The sequence below is a fragment of the Hyaena hyaena genome, unplaced genomic scaffold, assembly GCF_003009895.1.
Source record: "Hyaena hyaena isolate Hyena2069 unplaced genomic scaffold, ASM300989v1 scaffold_315, whole genome shotgun sequence".
NCBI classification, from domain to species: domain Eukaryota; kingdom Metazoa; phylum Chordata; class Mammalia; order Carnivora; family Hyaenidae; genus Hyaena; species Hyaena hyaena.
Genome location: NW_024080948.1, coordinates 844,018 through 863,788, shown reverse-complemented (window position 1 = coordinate 863,788; position 19,771 = coordinate 844,018). Strand labels below are relative to the sequence as shown.

General features: G+C 36.5%; 1 protein-coding gene across 3 annotated transcripts in view; it reads left to right on the top strand.

Moving 5' to 3' along the window:
- ITCH (itchy E3 ubiquitin protein ligase) overlaps nt 1-19,593 on the top strand; it is a 139,836-nt gene extending 120,243 nt beyond the window's left edge. For 2 of the 3 annotated variants that reach the window (XM_039248704.1, XM_039248705.1), the window contains exons 21-25: nt 5,655-5,775; nt 6,210-6,314; nt 8,827-8,923; nt 12,327-12,399; nt 16,126-19,593. In XM_039248704.1, the coding sequence (XP_039104635.1) occupies nt 5,655-5,775; nt 6,210-6,314; nt 8,827-8,923; nt 12,327-12,399; nt 16,126-16,225 (496 nt within the window). In that variant the 3' untranslated portion in view covers nt 16,226-19,593. Of the gene's footprint in view, nt 1-5,654; nt 5,776-6,209; nt 6,315-8,826; nt 8,924-12,326; nt 12,400-16,105 lie in introns of all 3 variants that reach the window. The other variant, XM_039248706.1, reaches the window with a different exon arrangement.
- Nucleotides 19,594-19,771: the final 178 nt, after the last annotated feature.

The following is a 19,771-nucleotide window of genomic DNA, read 5'->3' as shown; positions in this document are numbered from 1 at the left end:
CAGTATTTCAAAAAATAATGTTGGCCTTTTTACTAATCAAGACAGTTGATCGTGTATAATTAAGGACATGATTGATCACTTTCTACTTTACTAGTATGTTGAGAGAGGAGTAAGAAAAGTGCTGTAGGAAGTCAAAGAAGGGAGACATCATTTCATCTGGTTGTAATCATGGCAGCTGCGGAGCCAAGGGACCTTGAAGGTTGGAGAAGATTGAGTTGTGCAGAAGTAAGAACAAGTTATGAGCAAAGATATGAAGGCTGGAAAGCACAAGTCACAGATAGTAAAGAGGGAAGCATGATGTGTGGTGGTACTGTCAGGCAGCTCAGAGTTAATATCCCACCCTGCCATGTCCTGCATTTCAAAGGCCAAGGAAAATAAGGAATCTTTAAAAGATGTGGAGGCTAATAAGTTTAATAACCCTTAAGATAGCAGTTAGAACTACATCCAAGTGGTAGATATAGAAGCCAGATTATAAGAAATTAAAGACCAAATTCGGTAGACAATCGGTCTAAATTCTCTGTTAACAAGTGTAGCAGCAAAACAATGAGAGATAGAACAGACTTTTGTGGAGGCAGCAGGATAGAGAGACTATCCTACAGGTTAACCAAGCTGAACGTTACACAGACTTAATCTAATGGGTACTGATAGGTTTTATAGCCCCTTACTTGGTATATTTCCAGTTTAACCACAATTTTGAAGATTTATAAAGTGATAGAAAAGAATTTCACTCATATAGAACTTTTACTTTTTCTCCAAAAGTGGGAGTTTTAAGGGTAGAAATCGTGCTAGATCTCTTTTAAATACCAGTTCTGTAACCACTATGCTATCTAACACTAGGTCATTGAAAAGAATCTCTAGGCGCACCTGGGTGGCTCAGTCGGTTGAGTGCCGACTTCAGCTCAGGTCATGATCTCCAATCTGTGGATTTGAGCCCTGCATCGGGCTCTGTGCTGACAGCACAGATCCTGGAGCGTGTTTTGGATTCTGTGTCTCGGTCTCTTCCCCTCCCCAGCTCATGCTCTGTCTCTCTCTGTCTCAAAAATAAGTGTTAAAAATTAAAAAAAAAAAAAAAAATCTCCAATTTATATGCAGATATGTTTTTGGGGAATATTTTAAGATCAGGTAAAATTTATAAACAAAATAACTTATAGTGTATCCTCTCTTAATGCTTTGTATTCATTCATACTTTAGTCTCAAGAGTTATTTATTCACATATTCTCAATACCAGTTCCCTCACATCAGAATTAGTTTTCACATATCTGCTTCTTCTTGAGATCCAGCTTCTGTCTCTTGCTTTTCTACTTTTTAAATATCAAAATGTTCACTTCAGCCTTCTGTGATTAGTATTTGCATGATAGATCTTCCCCTCTTTTATTTTTCAATCCTGTCGTGTCTGTATTTAAAGTGTGCTTCTTGGGGCACCTGGGTGGCTCAGTCAGTTAAGCATCCACCTTCTGCTTACATCATAGTCTCGCAGTTTGGGAGTTCGAGCCCTGTATCAGGCTCTGCACAGCCAGTGTGATTCTCTCTCTCTCTCTCGAGATTCTCTCTCTCGTCTTCTTCCTCTACCCCTCCCCCACTCATACTTTTTCTCTCTTTCAAAATAAATAAGTAAACTTAAAAAAAGATAAAGTGTGTATCTTATAAGCAGCATATTCTTGGGTCTTACTATTTTTATACAGTCTGATAATCTTTTCTTTTTAAATGCAGTGTTTAGTGTATTTATATTTAATATGATTACTGATATGGTTGGACTTAAGTCTGCCAACTTTCTATTTGTTTCTTATTTATCCTAATTTCCTTTGTGACTCCTTTCCTGCCTTTAATAGAGTAATTTTTAGGTTTTATAATCCATTCTGTTGGATTTTTTTAAGCTATACCTCTTTAGTTTTTTTAGTGACTGCCCTAATGATTATAATCTATATCCTTAATTTCTCACTTGATTATAGAATTTATAATTAATATCATATTGCTACTTGTACAATGTAAAAGGCTTATAATAGTATAATTTTAGTTATCTCTAGCCATTTGTGCAATTGTTGTCATATTTCTTACCTTATAAACCACATAATACTTTATTACCTCTTGCTTTAAGCAATTACTAGATTTTTTTAGCTTTTATTTCAATTCCAGTTAGTTAATATATGATGTAATAATAGTTTCAAATGTACAATTTAGTGATTCACTACTTCCATACAACACCCAGAGCTCCTCACAAGTATACATACTCCTTAATCCCCATCACCCGTTACACCCATCTCCCCATCCAGCTCCCCTCTGGTAACCATCAATTTGTTCTCTGTAGTTAAGAGTCTGTTTCTTGGTTTGCCTTTCTTCCCCCACCCTCCCCACTATGTCCTTTTTTTTTTTTTTTTAAAGCCCACATGAGTGAAATCATATAGTTTTTTGTCTTTCTCTGACTTATTTCACTTAGCATTATATACTCTCTAATTCCACCTACATCATTGCACAATCACTAGATTTTTTATTTTTTTATAATTAAAAAAATTTTTTTAATGTTCATTTTTGAGAGACAGAGCACAAGCAGGGGAGGGGCAGAGAGAGAGAGGGAGAAACAGAATCTGAAGCAGGCTCCAGACTCTGAGCTGTCAGCACAGAGCCCGAGGTAGGGCTCGAACTCAAGGGTTGTGAGATCATGACCTGAACTGAAGTCAGACACCTAATCAACTGAGCCGCCCAGGCGCCCCAATTACTAGATTTTTTTTTAATGTTATTTATTTATTTTGAGAGAGAGAGTATGAGCAGGGAAGGGGCACAGAGAGAGAAGGAGAGAGAGAATCCCAAGCAGGCTCAGTTCATTGTCAGCATAAAGCCCAATGTGAGGCTTGATCCAACAAACTGTAAGATCATGACCTGAGCTAAAATCTATTTGGACACTTAACCGACTAAGCCACCTAGGTGCCCCCAATTACTAGATTTTTTTAAGAAATTAAGAAAAAGTAGTCTTTTACATATACTCACATTATCATTTCTGGTTGTCTTCATTTCTTCCAACAGATCTGTTTTTCCATCTGGGATCATTTCCCTTCAGTTTTAGCAACTTGCTGTATAATTTTTCTCTGTGCACTTTCAGCTTTTATCTGAAGGCATCTTTATACCACCTTCAGTTTTATAGGATATTTTCATTAGATTTAGAAATCTAAGTTTATAAGTCCCCCCCACCTTTATAGCACTTTCTTTCAATAATGCCATTCTGTTGTTTCTGTTATTTTTGATATGTGAGTCATTGGTTATGTTTTTTCCTAAATGAAATGTCTGTTTTCTATGGTTTTTCAAAGCATTTCTCTTTAATTTTGCTTTTTAGCATTTGACTCTAATGTGCCTAATTATGATTGCCCTTATATTTATTCTACTTGACATTTGCTGAGCTTCCTGTATCTGTGATTGAGGCCATTTCAGCTGTTTTGGAAAATGTGGAGACTTTATCTTTATGGTTGTTCCTTTTGCTTCATTCCTTCCCTGCATACACCAGACTTGATTTAGATGCATGTTTAACCTTTGATACCATCTTGTGGTTCTCAGATACTGTATGTATTTTTTATCTTTTTTTGTGTCCTTTAGATTGCACCGTTTTGATTAGCCTGCTTTTGCATTCACTGCTCTTAAGCCCATTCAGTAAAATTTTCATTACAGATACTCAGATATTATATAATTTCCATTTGGTTCTTTTAAGAGTTTCTGGGCTGAGAATCCCCATCTCTATACCCATTTTGTCCATCTTATCCTATAAATTTTGAATACTTTTTAATAGCCTTTTAAAAAACTCTGATGGGACGCCTGGATGACTCAGTTGGTTGAGCATCTGACTATTGATTTTGGCTCAGGTCATCGGTTAGATCTCTGCATCAGGCTCCCCACTGAGCGTGGAGCCTGCTTGGGATTCTTTCTCACCCTCTATCCCTCCCTCACTCATCTCTCAAAGAAACAAAAAGAAAAAAAGTCTCTGCTAACTTCAACATTAGGCTATCTGTGGGCCTAATTCTATAAATTTTTTTCTCTTACTGTGAGTCACATTTTCCTACTTTGCATATATAGTCTTTTTCTTTTCTTTTCTTTTTTATTGTGGATAATACATGGTAGACTCTGGATTCCTTTTTCTTCCTCTGAAGAATATTGACTTTGTTTTTGACAGGCAGTTAAGTGAAAGATCACACTGATCCTGTGGAAGCTTGCTGCAGCTGGTCTATTTCCATTTTTCCTTTAATCCTAAAACAACCTTTACTCCTAATACATGGTCCCTACCCCTTACAAGGGAAAGCCTAAAATGTTTACCATGTAGCTTTGTGAGATGTAAACATTCTGTCTCTCTGGTACTAGGTAGCAGCTGAAATTTCTGCTTGGGTCTTTGGCTTTTCAGTTTTTGCTTTGCACAGGGTTCCTTGGAGTCTTATCATCCTACACGTGTGTATTTAACAATCACCTAAGGATTTGAAATAAATTCCTGTGCAGATTTGGATGGGAGTGCCCTCTCTTTGTGTTCTTTCTTCCTGAGATGTTTGCATAGCAGCGTTGACAGCTTAAAGTTCCCATCATGTTTCTTCAGCTTAGTAAGACTGTTGCCTTTCATTTGAGCTCCATTCTCTTGTGCTCTGTTTAAACTGGGAAGTGCCCTCAGGAAAAAGCCTATTCATAATGCTAATCCTTCAAGAATCTCATCCCCAGCAATTTTTGCCTGCCTTTGATTTCTCTCTGATGCCTTCAAATAGCTGTTTTATGATGTCCATCATTATAATTACTAGGCAGATTAATCCACTACAGCCTATACTGCCATTTCCCAAAATTTCAGAGGCTTCAATAAACTTTAGGACTTAAGTTATCATCAGCTGATCAAATGCCTAAAATACACATATTTGCTTCCTCATTAAAATTGTTAAAAAGGGGGGACACCTGAGTGGCTCAGTCAGTTGAGCATCCAACTTCAGCTCAGGTCATGATCTCATAGTTCATGGATTCAAACTCCATGTCAGGCTCTGGTGACAGCTCAGGGCCTGGAGCCTGATTCGGAATCTGTGTCCCTCTCTCTGCCCCTCCCTCACTTGCATTCTCATTTCTCTCTCTCTCTATCTCAAAAAAATGTGAAAATTTATTTTATTTAAAAAAAATTTTTAAAGTAAATTGAAATCTGGAGTATCTACTAGAAAATTTTCATTAAAAGTATTTTCATTGAAAAGAATGCTAAGGAAAAACCTGTAAGTTAAAAGAAGCTTAAGAGATGTTTGCAATGTATGAACCCTTTTTAGATTTTGATTGAGGCAGTATGTTTAACAAAAATTGAGTCAATCAGAATTTGAGCACTGAATACCTGGCTATAAAGGAATTCCTATTCACTTTTTTGTGTGATAATAGAATTGTGGCTATTTTCAAAGAGACTTCTAGAGCTACATGCTGAATTATTTATGTTTAAAATGAAAGTATATAAAAAAAATGAAAGTATATGATATCTAGGGTATGGGTAGTGGCATAATGAAGTAAGATTGGTGTTGTTTTGAAGCTGGGATATAGGGTTCATTATATCCTACTTTTATAAATATTTGAAATTTTTCATAATAAAGTTTATAAAAATTATTTTTACACTCAGAATTCAAAGATAAAATCTAAACTTCCTGATAGCTTTTTTAATATTTATTTACCAGAATGGTAGCTGAATGGAGGTTGTCTCGAGGTGTTGAAGAACAGACACAAGCTTTCTTTGAGGGCTTTAATGAAATTCTTCCCCAGCAGTATTTGCAATACTTTGATGCAAAGGAATTAGAGGTAATGCGTTTTTCTTATATCCTCTGCAGCATGCTGGTAAATAATGCCTTCAGGTGTCTGCTTTCAGCTCACTTTCTCATCTTTCAGGTAGAAGTAGTATTTTTTATGCTGGCAGGATTTTGAAGCATCCCTGGTCATTTAAAAAGTCCATGATTTATCCAAGTATATGAAAATGTTACCCCCAAGAAAAGTGTTACTATCAGAACCTCTCTACTGTGAGTGACTTATTTACCTGAATATATGTATATATAAAACTCAACCTTCATAAGTAATGTGGACCCAATTCCTGATGACAGGTTATAAGCTAAAGCCTCTTGATTAATTTGTTTTTTGAGAGTTGTTGAATAGTAGTCTTTTCTTCTGAATATCAAGCATTTTTATATAGGTTGTACAGTTATCTAAAGAAATCTTTTTGTTTTTTTTAATCTCCAAAGGTCCTTTTATGTGGAATGCAAGAGATTGATTTGAATGACTGGCAAAGACATGCCATCTACCGTCACTACACTAGGACAAGCAAACAAATCATGTGGTTTTGGCAGGTTTGTCTCAGTTTATTTCTATTGGCAGGCACATTATAATTTTTTAGAAATTGCTTACCATAAATGGAAAAAAGTCATGAAACAAAATGTACCACTTTATTCAGGCCCCTCATTCCATCCTATGCATTACAATAAATGGATAGATTATATAATAGCCAAATTATGGAAGCAACCCAAATTATCAGTGTCCACTGATAGATGAATGGATAAAGAAAAGATACGTGTGGATGTAGGTGTGCGCACGCATATATATAGAATATTACTCAGCCACAAAAAAGAATAAAATCTTAAAAAAAAAAAAAAATGAATGAAACCTTGCCATTTGCAACAACACAGATAGATCTTAACCAGAGAAAATAAACTGATGGCTACCAGAGGGGAGATGCATGAGATACAGGTGAAATAGGTGAAGGGGCTTAAGAATACACTTATCGTGATGAGTATTGAGTAATGTATAGGAGTGCTGAATCACTTTATTGTACACCTGAAACTAATAAAGCGCTGTATGTTAATTATACTGGAAAGACTATTGCTGAGTAAGCAAAACATACTTTGCACCTTTGCCCAGAGGATAAGACAACTCTATATGATGATTCCCCTGCATTTGATCTAAATGCTTTTGGAATGTTTTAGAACAGCCTAAAGTATGGTTTTCATCATTCCTACCTTATTAAGAATTATATAATGTTCAGAAGGCAAAATTTAAGAGGGTGAACTCGTTTGGAATCATAATGGTGTCTTCAAAAAATGTCTGATATAAGCACTTGAGAAGATGCACAAATCACTGATCATTAGGGAAGTGCAAGTCAAAGCACAATGAGATACCATTTCATATCCATTACTAGCATGGCTATTATCAAATAGAAAATAATCATCCTTGTTGAGGATGTTGGAACTCTCCTATAATGGAAATTGGAACTCTCCTGTATTGCTGGTGGGAATATAAAATGGTGCTCCACTTTGGAAAATAGTCTGATGGCTCCTCGAAAAGTTAAAGATAGAAATTAGTATGACTAGCAATTCTCCTAGGTATCCCCAAAAGAAGTGAAAGCAATACTCAAACACATATTTATAGGGGCACCTGGGTGGCTCAGTTGGTTAAGCATCCGACTTTAGCTCAGGTCATGATCTCATGGTTCGTGGGTTCGAACCCCGTGTCGGGCTCTGTGCTGACAGCTAGCTCAGAGCCTGGAGTCTGTTTGAGATTCTGTGTCTCCCTTTCTCTCTCTCTGACCCTCCCCTGTTCATGCTGTCTCTCTCTCTCAGAAATAAATAAAAAACATTAAAAAAAAAAAAAACCCCACACATACTTATATACCTATGTTCACAACAGCATTATTCACAGTGGCCAAAAGGTGAAAGCAACTTAAATGTCCATGATGAAACAGACGAAAGGATAAACAAAATGTGATATACGTATACAATGGAATATTATCCAGCCTTAAAGAGAAAGGAAATTCTGGCAGGCTACAGCAGGGGTGAACCTTAAGGATATAATGCTGAGTGAAATAAACCAATCACAAAAGGACAAATATTATATGATTCCATGATTCCATTTATATGAAGTATCTCGAATAGGCAAATTCATAGAGATAGAAAGTAGAATAGAGGTTAACAGGCTGTTGGGGGTGGGTGGAATGAGGAGGTAATAAGTTTCATAAATTCAGTTTTTGTTTAAGATGATAAAATTCTGGAAATCACGGTAATGGTTACACAACAGTGTGAACGTACTTAATGCCATTGAATTGTTGCTTAAAATGGTAAAATTTTGTGTTATATATATTTTACCACATTAAAAAAATAAAATGCATGCTACTTATGTAAATAAATTCATAAGAAACTCAGATGAACCAAGCTTCTATAGCAAATAAGATTAGAATTTAAAAATATTTGACAGTAGTACAATACGATAAAAATTTACAAAAAAATATTAGGCTGGGCCAAAATACTTGTGCTACAGGCTAGAAAGCATCCTCCAGAAACCTAACGTTTTGAGTCAGAGTTGTAGGAGTTAAAAGCCACCTGATTCTGGCAGTGTATATCTGCACCAAAACCTAGAGAACATTGAGAGAAGGAGGTTATTGGGATATATCTGGGTCAGAATTCTACAAACTTGATTTCATTGGTTCGTAAAACCAAAAAGCTCATACTGACTCAGGCTCTGTGTCCTATGTAACCACATGAACATCCTATAGGACAGATCTGGGAGGTAGGGGGTAGGCGGGAAGAAGGAGCTGCTCTGTAAAAGCTAATCTTGAGACTTCATGAGTAGGGAGCTCTTATATCCAAGGCACCCTTCTTTTTCTATCTCCTTAAAAGGATGTGGTCCAAAGATTTACGTAGGGGGAAAGTTAACAGGGCTTTGACAAACATGGACACAGCAGTGGTTATAGTCATTATCTAGTCCATTGAACAGTGGGAGTTCATTTGAAATTAGTGTTTTTCATTCTTGTTTATGCTACATGTAACATAGGACCTATATATCTCTTTACTTGTGTGTTTTTTAAAACAGTTTGTTAAAGAAATTGATAATGAGAAGAGAATGAGACTTCTGCAGTTTGTTACGGGAACCTGCCGATTGCCAGTTGGAGGATTTGCTGACCTCATGGGTATGTGATACAGGATCACTTTTCCTATACAGAAAATTGTCTATCATACTGCTATTAAATTCAAATCAGTGTGTATAGCTTCTCAGGAATAACAAAGAAAAGAATAGCCATTTTCCTAACTAGTCTTAGTTAACCTGGATTTGTGTAAACTTTTAAATCACTTTGTAGTCCTTACCTCTAGAGATTTTTAATCTTAAGACTAGATCCCACATTTTAACTTCATAGAATACTGATCTTAGTGATCTTTTATGTAAATCTGTTTGGTCATTCAGTCATTTGGCAAACATTTTAGTGTTTTTTCTATGAGCCAGGCATTGTTGGTTGTATTATACTATATTTAAATGATGTATTTAATACTCTTCTCTATTATCCCTGCAGCTCCTTGAGATACAGAGCTCTATCAACATCATCTTTTTATTTCTGGTGTCTAGCATAGTGCTTGTCACATAGTAGTCACTGATCAAAATGTGTGTTACTTGGAAATGAATGACCATGGAAATACTTTTGTGACTGATAATAACTTAGTAAATTCAAATCTTTAGTACCAGCAGTATGCCACGTACCATAGGAGAATAGAAGTTGTGATCCTTAAGCCTGCTTCAGCTGAAGCAGAGTCAGAATTGAAGAACTAAGTAGGCAGTGTCGGATACAGTTACTTTAAAAGCTAGACCAGAAGAATTTGGACATTATTCTGGGGGTTTTGGAAGCTATGGAACTTTTTGAAGAGAGGAAAACTTGCTGAAGCTGCATATTAGGAAGATTTGATAGCAAGGTATAGCATGTGTAGGAAGAAAATATTGGAGCAGTGGTGAGAACCTGATCTTAGGCGATGGAAATCGAGATGGAAAAGATGGGATAAATGCTAGAGAGGTTCCAAAAGTAGAAAAGGACTTGAACAGAAAATGAAATATAAAAGAATGTCCAGGATAAAACCATGTTTCGAAAATGGATAAACAGTGTTGTGAAGTGTAAAGAACATGGTTTAGAGGTGTTGAGGGAAGATAATGAGTAGCTTAGAACCTCTTGAGTTCAAGGCAACTGCTAGACAACCAAATAAACCAGGGAGCAGAGGGGCAGTTTAACAGGTGTTGCTAAGTATGAGTTTAGAGGTAAGAGTACAGAGGGAAAGTAGGGTCATCAGAGCAGTGACACTTGAAGCTATTAGAATAGGTTGGCTTATGCAGAAATCGAATATAAAGAGTAGAAGGCTGATGCTTAGAAACACCTGTATTTAAGGATGAAACAGAAATAGCCTAGAGGCAGACTTAAAGGAGAGTCCAGAGAAAGAAGAGGAGAAATAAATATTCTGGTTTCTCAGAAGCAATATGAAAGGAGATTTTTAACCCAGTGCTAGCAAGGTCTCAGAGAAGGATTATTACTAAGTAAGTTTTTGGAGAGAGGCACGTTCAAAAATGCTCTCTAGATTGAAAAAGGAAAACCATGTTGGTTGGGGAAGTAAGGTAATGGCCAAAATGAGGGAAAAAAATGGTACAACCTTCAGTATAAACTAGATCTAATCATTGAAGAGATAAGAACTAGGTCTGCTCTTGGGAATAATGTTTGGAGTTGGGTGGAGCTGTTTAAAACAACACAGGAGGATACCTGTGGAAAGCAGAAACGAGATTGTGCTTCATACAATGTTAGAGGCCATCTGGTTGAACCTTCCAGTCAGTGTAGGAAGAGAAAGTTATAAGAATGAAGTATATGATTTAATGTGATAGTTTTCAACGCTTGATAGCTCTGACATCCCGTTTCTATTTATAACATCCTCTTTAATATTCTGGAATGAAATTGGTAGATATGAAATGAAGTGTCTATAATCTCTAAAAAAAATAGATATAAACTTAAGCAACAACTAAAATTTTTAAGAAGTGACTCATAATGAAATATTTATTTTGATACACGTATATTTGGGAACAACTGTTAGAAGACACTAGTAAATACTTGTTCTTACTTAAAAAGGTTTGGGTTTAAGATAAGATCAGAAACCTTTCTGTATAAGAAACACTAGAATATGAACAGAGCAAGAAATAATTGACTTAAGTAAATATAAGAAAAAGAGGGAAATAATCTAAATGGAGTAAGGATAATAGACCTGCCAAAATAAATTACAGATGATGAAAGTGGAGAAAAATGAGGTAATGTCTGTGATGAAATTCTACCACAGGCCGAGGCTCTGATAGATTAAAACGTCCTCAGAGATCATACTGTTTGAAAGTTGAAATGGGTTGAAAATAGTAACATAGGTACAAGAGTCTATATAGAACTTACTTGGTTTAGGGACAGTGTTAGAATAAGATTGAAAACAACAGGCAACCCAAAATAACTTGAGTGTATATAATATATACAACTTGATGTCTTAACATTCCATAAAGTTTTAGAAACTTTCAGGATGGTATGACATATTTGTAAAATAGCCTTTAATAGTGAAATTCATTAAGATCCTTTCATTTCCTATTTGTTTTAATTTTTGATTCTGTATCTATTTTTTTAATGTTTTTTTTTTTTTATTTCTGAGAGAGCGAGCATGAGCAGGGGAGGGTCAGAGAGAGAGGGAGGCACAGAATTGGAAACAGGCTCCAGGCTCTGAGCTAGCTGTCAGCACAGAGCCCTATGTGGGGCTCGAACCCACGAAAACTGCGACATCATGACCTGAGCCGAAGTCAGACACTTAACAAACCGAGCCACCCAGGTGCCCCGATTCTGTTTTTGTTTTTATAAATTTTTTAAAATGTTTATTTTTGAGAGATAGAGACAGAGTATGAGTGAGGGAAAGGCAGACAGGGGGAGACACAAAATCTGAAGCAGGCTCCAGGCTCTGAGCTGTCAGCACAGAGCCTTACGTGAGGCTTGAACCCACAAACTGTGAGATCATGACCTGAGCCAAAGTCAGATGCTTAACTGAGTAAGCCATCCAAGTGCCCCAAGCAAAAGCATTGTTAATACTGAATTCAATGGGTTGTTTACATTTTATAAAGTTTTAACAATTTAATATTTAAATCAAGTTTTACTGTTTAAGACAGTGGATTGCATTTTCCCTACTGTGCTTAAAAGCTAAAATTAAGCTTTTTGGGTGTTCTATTTTTATTTATAGCATTCTGTTATTCTGGCAAAGGAATGCTAGATAAAACTACATTTTCTTAAAAATTAAAAAAAAATGCATTTTCTTCTCTTGGGCATACATTGAAAAAATGGTTCTCAAACTTTAGCACTCATCAGAATCACCTGGAAGCTTTTTCACATTGCGGAGTCTTTCCCAAAGGTTCTGATTCAGTGCAATAGGCTTTGGGTGGGGCCTATGTATTTGTGGCTCTAATAACTTCCTGGTGATGCTGATGCTGCTGAACGGAGGGGGTCACAATTTGAACCACTGAGTATCAAACTGTCGATTTCACTGTTTTAGGGAGCAATGGACCACAGAAATTCTGCATTGAAAAAGTTGGGAAAGAAAACTGGTTACCCAGAAGTCATACCTGGTAAGTAAAATCAGAAAGAGATGAAAAAATAGCCTTTTCCCAGTTACCATGTAGACATTAAACCCTGTTGGAAATGAGAAATGAAATATTTTCCCCATGGTGTTGATTTATTTTTAATAGCTTTATTAAAGCATAATTTATATACCATAAAACCACTAAAGATCATAAGCTTATATTCATTTAAATTCAGTGATATTTAGTAGATTTACAGAGTAGTAACAGTCAACCAGTTTTAGGTTATTTCTTTCATTCCAAAATGTTCCTTTATGCCCCCGTGCAGTCAGTCCCATTTCCCACCCTTGAATTTTTTTTTTAATGTTTATTTTTGAGAGAGAAGCAGGAAGACAGAGGTCGAGCATGGGAGGGGCAGAGAAAGAGGGAGACACAGAATCCAAAGCAGGCTTCAGGCTCTGAGCTGTCAGCACAGACCCTGACGCAGGGCTTAACTCACGAGCCATGTGATCATGACCTGAGCTGAAGTTGGACACTTAACTGACTGAGCCACCCAGGCTTCCTTTAAATGTGATATTAAGAAAACTTTTAACTTTTTTCTGAAGGCAGAAGAAATCAAGCCTAGATAGCTTTTGGGAGAACAGAAATATTATTTTCTCATTATAAATGCAGTTTAACCACATTTCCAAAAATGTACAGAACTAAAAACAAACCCTAATCTTAATTCAAATGCAGTATGTTGGAATCCCACCTAACATCAACAATATTTGAACTTTATTTTGTGAGACGTTTCAGTGATCTGCTTGATATTCCTTTATTTTCCCCATCTGCCTTATTTACTTGTTTTATTGTCTGTTCCTTTATATTTCTATACATGTATATATACAAGTGGCTTTTTAAAAATAACAACTTTGGGAGCGCCTGTGTAGCTCAGTCAGGTAAGCATCTGACTTCAGCTCAGGTTATGATCTTACGTTCCATGAGCTCAAGCCCCATATCGGGCTCTGTGCTGATAGCTCAGAGCACAGATCCTGCTTCAGATTCTGTGTCTCCCTCTGCCTTTGCCTCTCCCCCATTCACATTCTCTTTCTCTCTCTCTCTTTCTCTCTCTCTCTTTCTCTCTCTCTCAAAAATAAGCAAACATTAAAAAATTAAAAATAAATTGGGTGCCTGGGTGGCTCAGTTAAGTGCCAACTGCAGATCAGGTCATGATTTCACAGTTCATGAGTTTGAGCCCCACGTTGGGCTCTGTGCTGACAGCTCAGAACCTGGAGCCTGCTTCAGATTCTGTCTCCTCCCCCTCTCTGCCCTCCCCCACTCACCTCTGTCTCTCGTAAATAAACATTAAAAATTTTAATTAAAAATAAACAAACAACTTTGGCACATTTGTTGAAAACTAATTGACCATTAATACATGGGTTTATTTCTGGATTCTCAGTTCTGTTCTGTTGATCTGTACGTCTTTCCTTAATGGCAGTACCACACTGTCTTGATTACTGTAGCTTTGTAAAAAGTTTTGAAATTTGGAGGAATGAATTCTCCAAGTTTTTCAAGATTGTTTTCACTATTCTAAGTCCTTTGGATTTCCTTATGAATTTTAGGAGTCACCTTGTCCCATTTCTGCAAAGAAGTCAGCTGGGATTTTGATACAAATTGCTTTGACTGGGTAAATCAGTTTGGCAGTGGAAGTATTTTATTTTATACCCTTTTTAAAAAAAATTTTTTTTAACATTTATTTATTTTTAAGAGACAGAAAGAGACAGATCATGAGCAGTGGAGGGGCAGAGAGAGAGAGGGACACACAGAATCAGAATCAGAAGCAGGCTCCAGGCTCTGAGCTAGCTGTCAGCACAGAGCCTGACGCAGGGCTCCAACCCACGAACTGTGAGATCATGACTTAATCGGAAGTCGGACACTCAACCAACTGAGCTACCCAGGCACCCCAAGTATTTTATTCTTTTTTTTTATGTTTTATTTATTTCTAGGAGAGAGACAGAGACAGTGTGAGCAGGGGAGGGTCAGAGAGAGAGGGAGCCACAGACTGAAACAGGCTCCAGGCTCTGAGCTGGCAGTCAGCACAGAGCCCAAGGCGGGGCTTGAACCCACAAACCACGAGATCATGACCTAAGTGAAAGTCGGACGCTTAACCGACTAAGCCACCCAGGCGCCCCTGTATTTTATTCTTTTTGAAGCTATTATAAATGGAATTGCTTTCTTAATTTCATTTCAGATTGTTCAGATTATTCAATGCTAGTATACAGAAATACAGTTGATTTTTGTACATTCATCTTGTATACATGTGCAGTACTTTTTTTTTTTGAAAGAGAGAGCACAGGTGAGTGAGGTGCAAAGAGAGAGAGAAGTGGGGCTCACCAGGGGCTCATGTTTTACCTGAAGCAGGGCTTGTGCTCACCCAGTGCAAGGCTCAAGCTCACGAACTGTGAGATCATGACCTCAGCTGAAGTCAGACGCTTAATGACTGAGCCACCCAGGTGCCCTGCAATACATTTTTTATTTGACCTCTTGTCTCTTTTTTTTTTTTTTTCCAAACTTGGAACATATTGTGCCATTACACTCCTATGAACAGTTATCTCAGTCACATATGAAAACCAGCCTTTGTCAAGTTCCATGGTTTCATTTTCAAGAACTCACAATGTAAATTTATAGATAGCATACTTATGCTTTATGGATAGCATTCTTATGTAAAACATCTGCCTAGGCCTTAAGCTAAAAATACAGCAGAAGGGCCAGGTCTTATGGCAAATTTACTACCTTTTACCTTATGAAGATGACATAATACAGTCCCAAATTAAAAGACACCCTTTAAAAACTCTATAAGAATAGGACAGATAAATTCCATAGGAATAGAATGTTAGATATTACAGTGGAAAATTGTTTCTTAAAAGTAGTATTCAAATGATCCTGGACTTAAAATGGTTTGACTTAAGATATTTTGACTTTATGATGGTGTGCAGAAGTGATACATGTTGAGTAGAAACTGTACTTCAAGTTTTGAATTTGATCTTTTCCTGGGGTAGCAATATGTGGTATGATACTCTTTTGTGATGGTGGGCAGTGGCAGTGAGCTGCAGCTCCCAATCAGCCACACAGTCATGAGGGTAAACAACCAGTAGTACACTTAGACCATTCTATATCCATACAACCATTTTGTTTTTCACTTTATTCCACCATTTATTACAAAATGTTTTGTGTTCAATGATGTTGCCCAACTGTAGGCTAATTAAGGTGTTTTTAACACATGTAAGGCAGACTAGGCTAAGCCATGATGTTTGGTAAGTTAGATGTTAAGTCAAATGATCTTAATATATTTTCAGCTCTTAGGTTTATCCAGATGTAATGCCATCGTAAGTTGAGGAAGATCTGTACTTAAAACCTTCTGATAAGAGACCTGTGGCCCACAAAGCCTAAAATATTTACCATCTAGCCCTTTACAGATACTGACCTAGATTAGGGTGACTGGGAGAGCATGAGAAGACTAACATTTTACTCAATACCTGCTATGTACTTGGTCTTCTGTTGTACATATACTTGTTACTTTGTCACTCTACCCTGAAAAGTAAATAGTTACTCCCATGTTACCAAAAAAGAAACCAAAATTCAGAAAGGTAAAAGCACTTGTTCAAAGGCCCAGTGACAGAGCTGGGATTTGAACCCAATTTTGCCTTACTTTAAAACCAGTGGTGTTATATACTACACTGCTCATATGATTCTTTATATATTTCCTTTTCTCAAGCTAACAATTCTTACTTTTAGTTTTAACCGCCTGGACCTGCCTCCCTACAAGAGCTATGAGCAACTGAAGGAAAAGCTGTTATTTGCCATTGAAGAAACAGAAGGATTTGGACAAGAGTAACTTACGAGAACTTGTGCCACCAAAGGACAAGAACTTATTTGCAATGTTTGTCCTGCTTGTTGCACATCTTGTTGTAAAATTGGGCTGTGACTGTTTAGAGAGTTATTTGAGTGTAAGTAAATTAATGTTATCATTGAGATTTAGTTCCCAGTGATTCTGGATTTCTGTTTCATGTTTCCAGAAATCAGATTGCAAATGACTAGTCGAACCTTACTTAACATGAGATTTAACACAGCAATGAAATCTGCCTTGTCTTATTCCACTAGATTATTACCTTAACAACAATTTTGTATACATGTGTCAAAAGTCTCACTTGGGAATAGATTTTTTTCCTTTAGAGATTTCTGCAGATAATTCAGGGAAGTCCCTTGGTAAATGAAATATGTAAGATCTTTCTATTAAGCCTCTTGGTAAGAGGTATTAGTTAAAAGTACAAACTTAACCCAGCTTCTGGGGATATGAGCAAACTTCTGGCTTGTGCTCTCCCTCTCATTTTAGCCTGGCCTGACTGTTGTTTTTTCTTCCCAGAGCATGAATCCATGTGTCATTTTGCTGTTATCCCTGGAAAGTGATGCAAGACTCTTGCATCTGTCTACAAAGTAGTTGTGTTAATTTGAATTCAGGGAGAAGTTGGTCCCAGCCTGCAAATGTCCATATAACTCTCTTCATTTGGAAGTTTGACTGTTTTAATTTCCTTGAAGATACTAAACTTTATTAAAAAAAACATTAACACTGTGCTTCCTTCAGGGTGGTAGCTGAATTCATTAAAGGCCATCATTAGCAATTTTTGTATGTTCTTATATATAAATTGCATCTATAATTTTATCGTAATCCAACAACTTCAGTTTATTAATTATTGCTAGAGAGTTGAAGTTGTAACTAGAGTGCTTTCCAGTCCAAAGAGAGAGGTCAGTGAAACATCCTCTACATTACATTTTCATAGGGAGGGAGAGCTGTGGTACTGGCTAAAAAGAAGGGAGTAATACATTTAATAGCAATACATTTCTAGTAACCACAGAAATGTATTCTCTGTGTGAATTAAAAGTCTTCAAATTTATCATTTCTCTGACACCTTGGAGTAGTCTTTTCCATTCTTTACATTGTCCTGAGTTGGATATTCTCTTCATTCCTAAAAATATTAACAGGTTTTCCTTGTTTTTCCCGTGACTATTTAATTTGACTGCTCCATTAGTTTGGGATTAAATGCACTTTGAATGTCTCTGTAGCTAATTTTTTTAACTTGGCCTAGCTTAGACTCTGTCAGGGTGGCTGCTGTCAGAGGTTTGACTTTATGGACAGTGGGATGAAGCCTCAGCCAGCTGAGTGCCTATCACACACAGCTGAACCCTGAGGACAGCCTCATAGAATTCATGAAATGAGACTTATGGTAGGTTTTGGTAGCATAGCAGGAACAAGTAGCACTGAGCCAAAAATAAGCAGAGAGTAGCAAACCCCTGTTCCATATGGAAAGAAAATGGTTTGTTTGTTTTTTTTATTTTTTGGGGGGTGTTTTTGGTTCCCTAAGTATTTGTCCTTTTATATCCTGGAACAGCAACAAAAACATTTTAAACTTGTGTATCTGTACTCTAAAACACTGCCATCATAAAGCAGACCTAAGTGATTAAAAGGGTTGCCTCATCTGGTGTAAAGGTGGGGGAGAATAGGTTCTCTCCAACCCTATCTTTATTTTGTTTCTTATTCCATATATTCCAGGAAATGTATGGTCTCTAAAAGCCCTAGTTGTTTCCAAAGTAGGGACTCTGCCTTTTTGTTGGTAGGGGGGAAAATGCTATTGCTTTGTCTTACAGAGCGAATGTCTGCCAACTATCCATTCATTATATAAATCTGAACTTTGGTAATATATGGCTATGGAGATTAAGCCTTCTATAAAGACTTACTATTGAGGTGAATTCTCATTAAAATGTAGTTATCTACAATATTTACTAGAGATTTATAAGATTAAATTAAATAATGTAAGAAAGTAGACTTTTTTTTGTTCTACGTAATGCTTGATGATTCATTTAGGGACCTAGAAATATGTGTGAAAATGTATAAATATCACCCAAAAGGCTTTCTGCCCTATATTTTTAAAATACAGAATAGTTATATTTGAAGTAGTCCTGGCCCTAGTTCTATAGGGTTTGGCTATTTAATATTTTTATGGAAGAAACGTTTAGTTCTGGAAAAGGTAAATGCTTGTATATATTTTTGCAGCCTGGGATCTCCCTTACTCCATTTCTTCCTTTAATTTAAGTGGCCACATGTATATGTCTTCCCTGCTGTGTTAGGAAAATGGGGGCTGGATATCCCAAGAATCAGAGGTTATATAAAAATACTACAAGTAAACAGCAGAGATAATTTATCTGCCAAATGCTATTTTAAATTTTGGTCCAAACTGAACATTTGGAAATAGATTTATTGTAAGTGTTCAATTAGAACGATTTCTGAAATCTGAACTAAATTGCTTTTAGAGTCTTTTTTCTTTGTAAGCATTGTAAATGCTAATAAATCCTGTTAATTTTTTTCTTTTCTTTTTTTTTTTTTTTTACTGCATGTTATGTTGAAATAAAAACAAAGTAAAATGAGCAATTGCCTTATTCTTCTGCTCTTTTGGGAGATTGGGGAAGGCAGCATTTCACGGCCTGGGTCAGGAGGAAGGACCTCACTTGTTTCATCAGATAGAGTGGTTTAAAACTGATCCAGCAGCTCATAAGAATGAATTCCTCCTCTGTCTTTTATGATCTTATATCAGAGTGCAGAAGAATCTAATTTCTTAAGACTTACAATAACTCTATTTAAAATGCAGGTACTAATTTTTCATCAAGAGATTGATATATCAATGTCAAATCATCAGAATTTAAGTGAAAAATGACTCACTTGCTCACAAAGATCTCATCCTAAATGAACTATTTCAGTCAAGCCCACCCTGCCACTTTTTATTTATTTGGTTAATAATCTAAACTGTTATCAGGGATGACTCATGGAATTAGACTTCTCTGTTTCTGTATCCCTCCTTGTTTTGGATGTAACTGCATCTGAACTTCTTTAGGTTAATTACTTCTGCTTAATATTGTTGGTATCTCCAGCCCCCTTATTTTTGTTTTTCTTTGAGTTATTTACAAAATTATCTGTATATATGCTCTGCTTTCATTTACTAAAAACAGAATGGCAGCACTGGATTGTATATAACTGTACTGGAGTTCCTTTGTTTTCTTGAACTGTAATTTCAAATACTCAGGTAACTCTACAAATATCACAGGGAGTCAAGTGCTCTTATAACGGTCCTTCAGGGGGCTGCCTCACTTGCATTTCCTTAAAAGATGTAAGACTTGTGTTTATTATTAAACTTTTTTGGTCCTTTGTTTGCACACTGTTAATGTTAGTCTTGAGTAAGGAGGTTTTCCTCACCTGCAGCAAAAAAAGCCTTCTTTCTGTGTGAGTTGTATAGATTTCTGCCTGTCTTTGTAAGTAAGCAGGTTATAGCCGGTCTGTACTGTAGAGTAGGTAGAAAAAAAAAAACTGGAAAAATCCACTGAGGTGAGATTG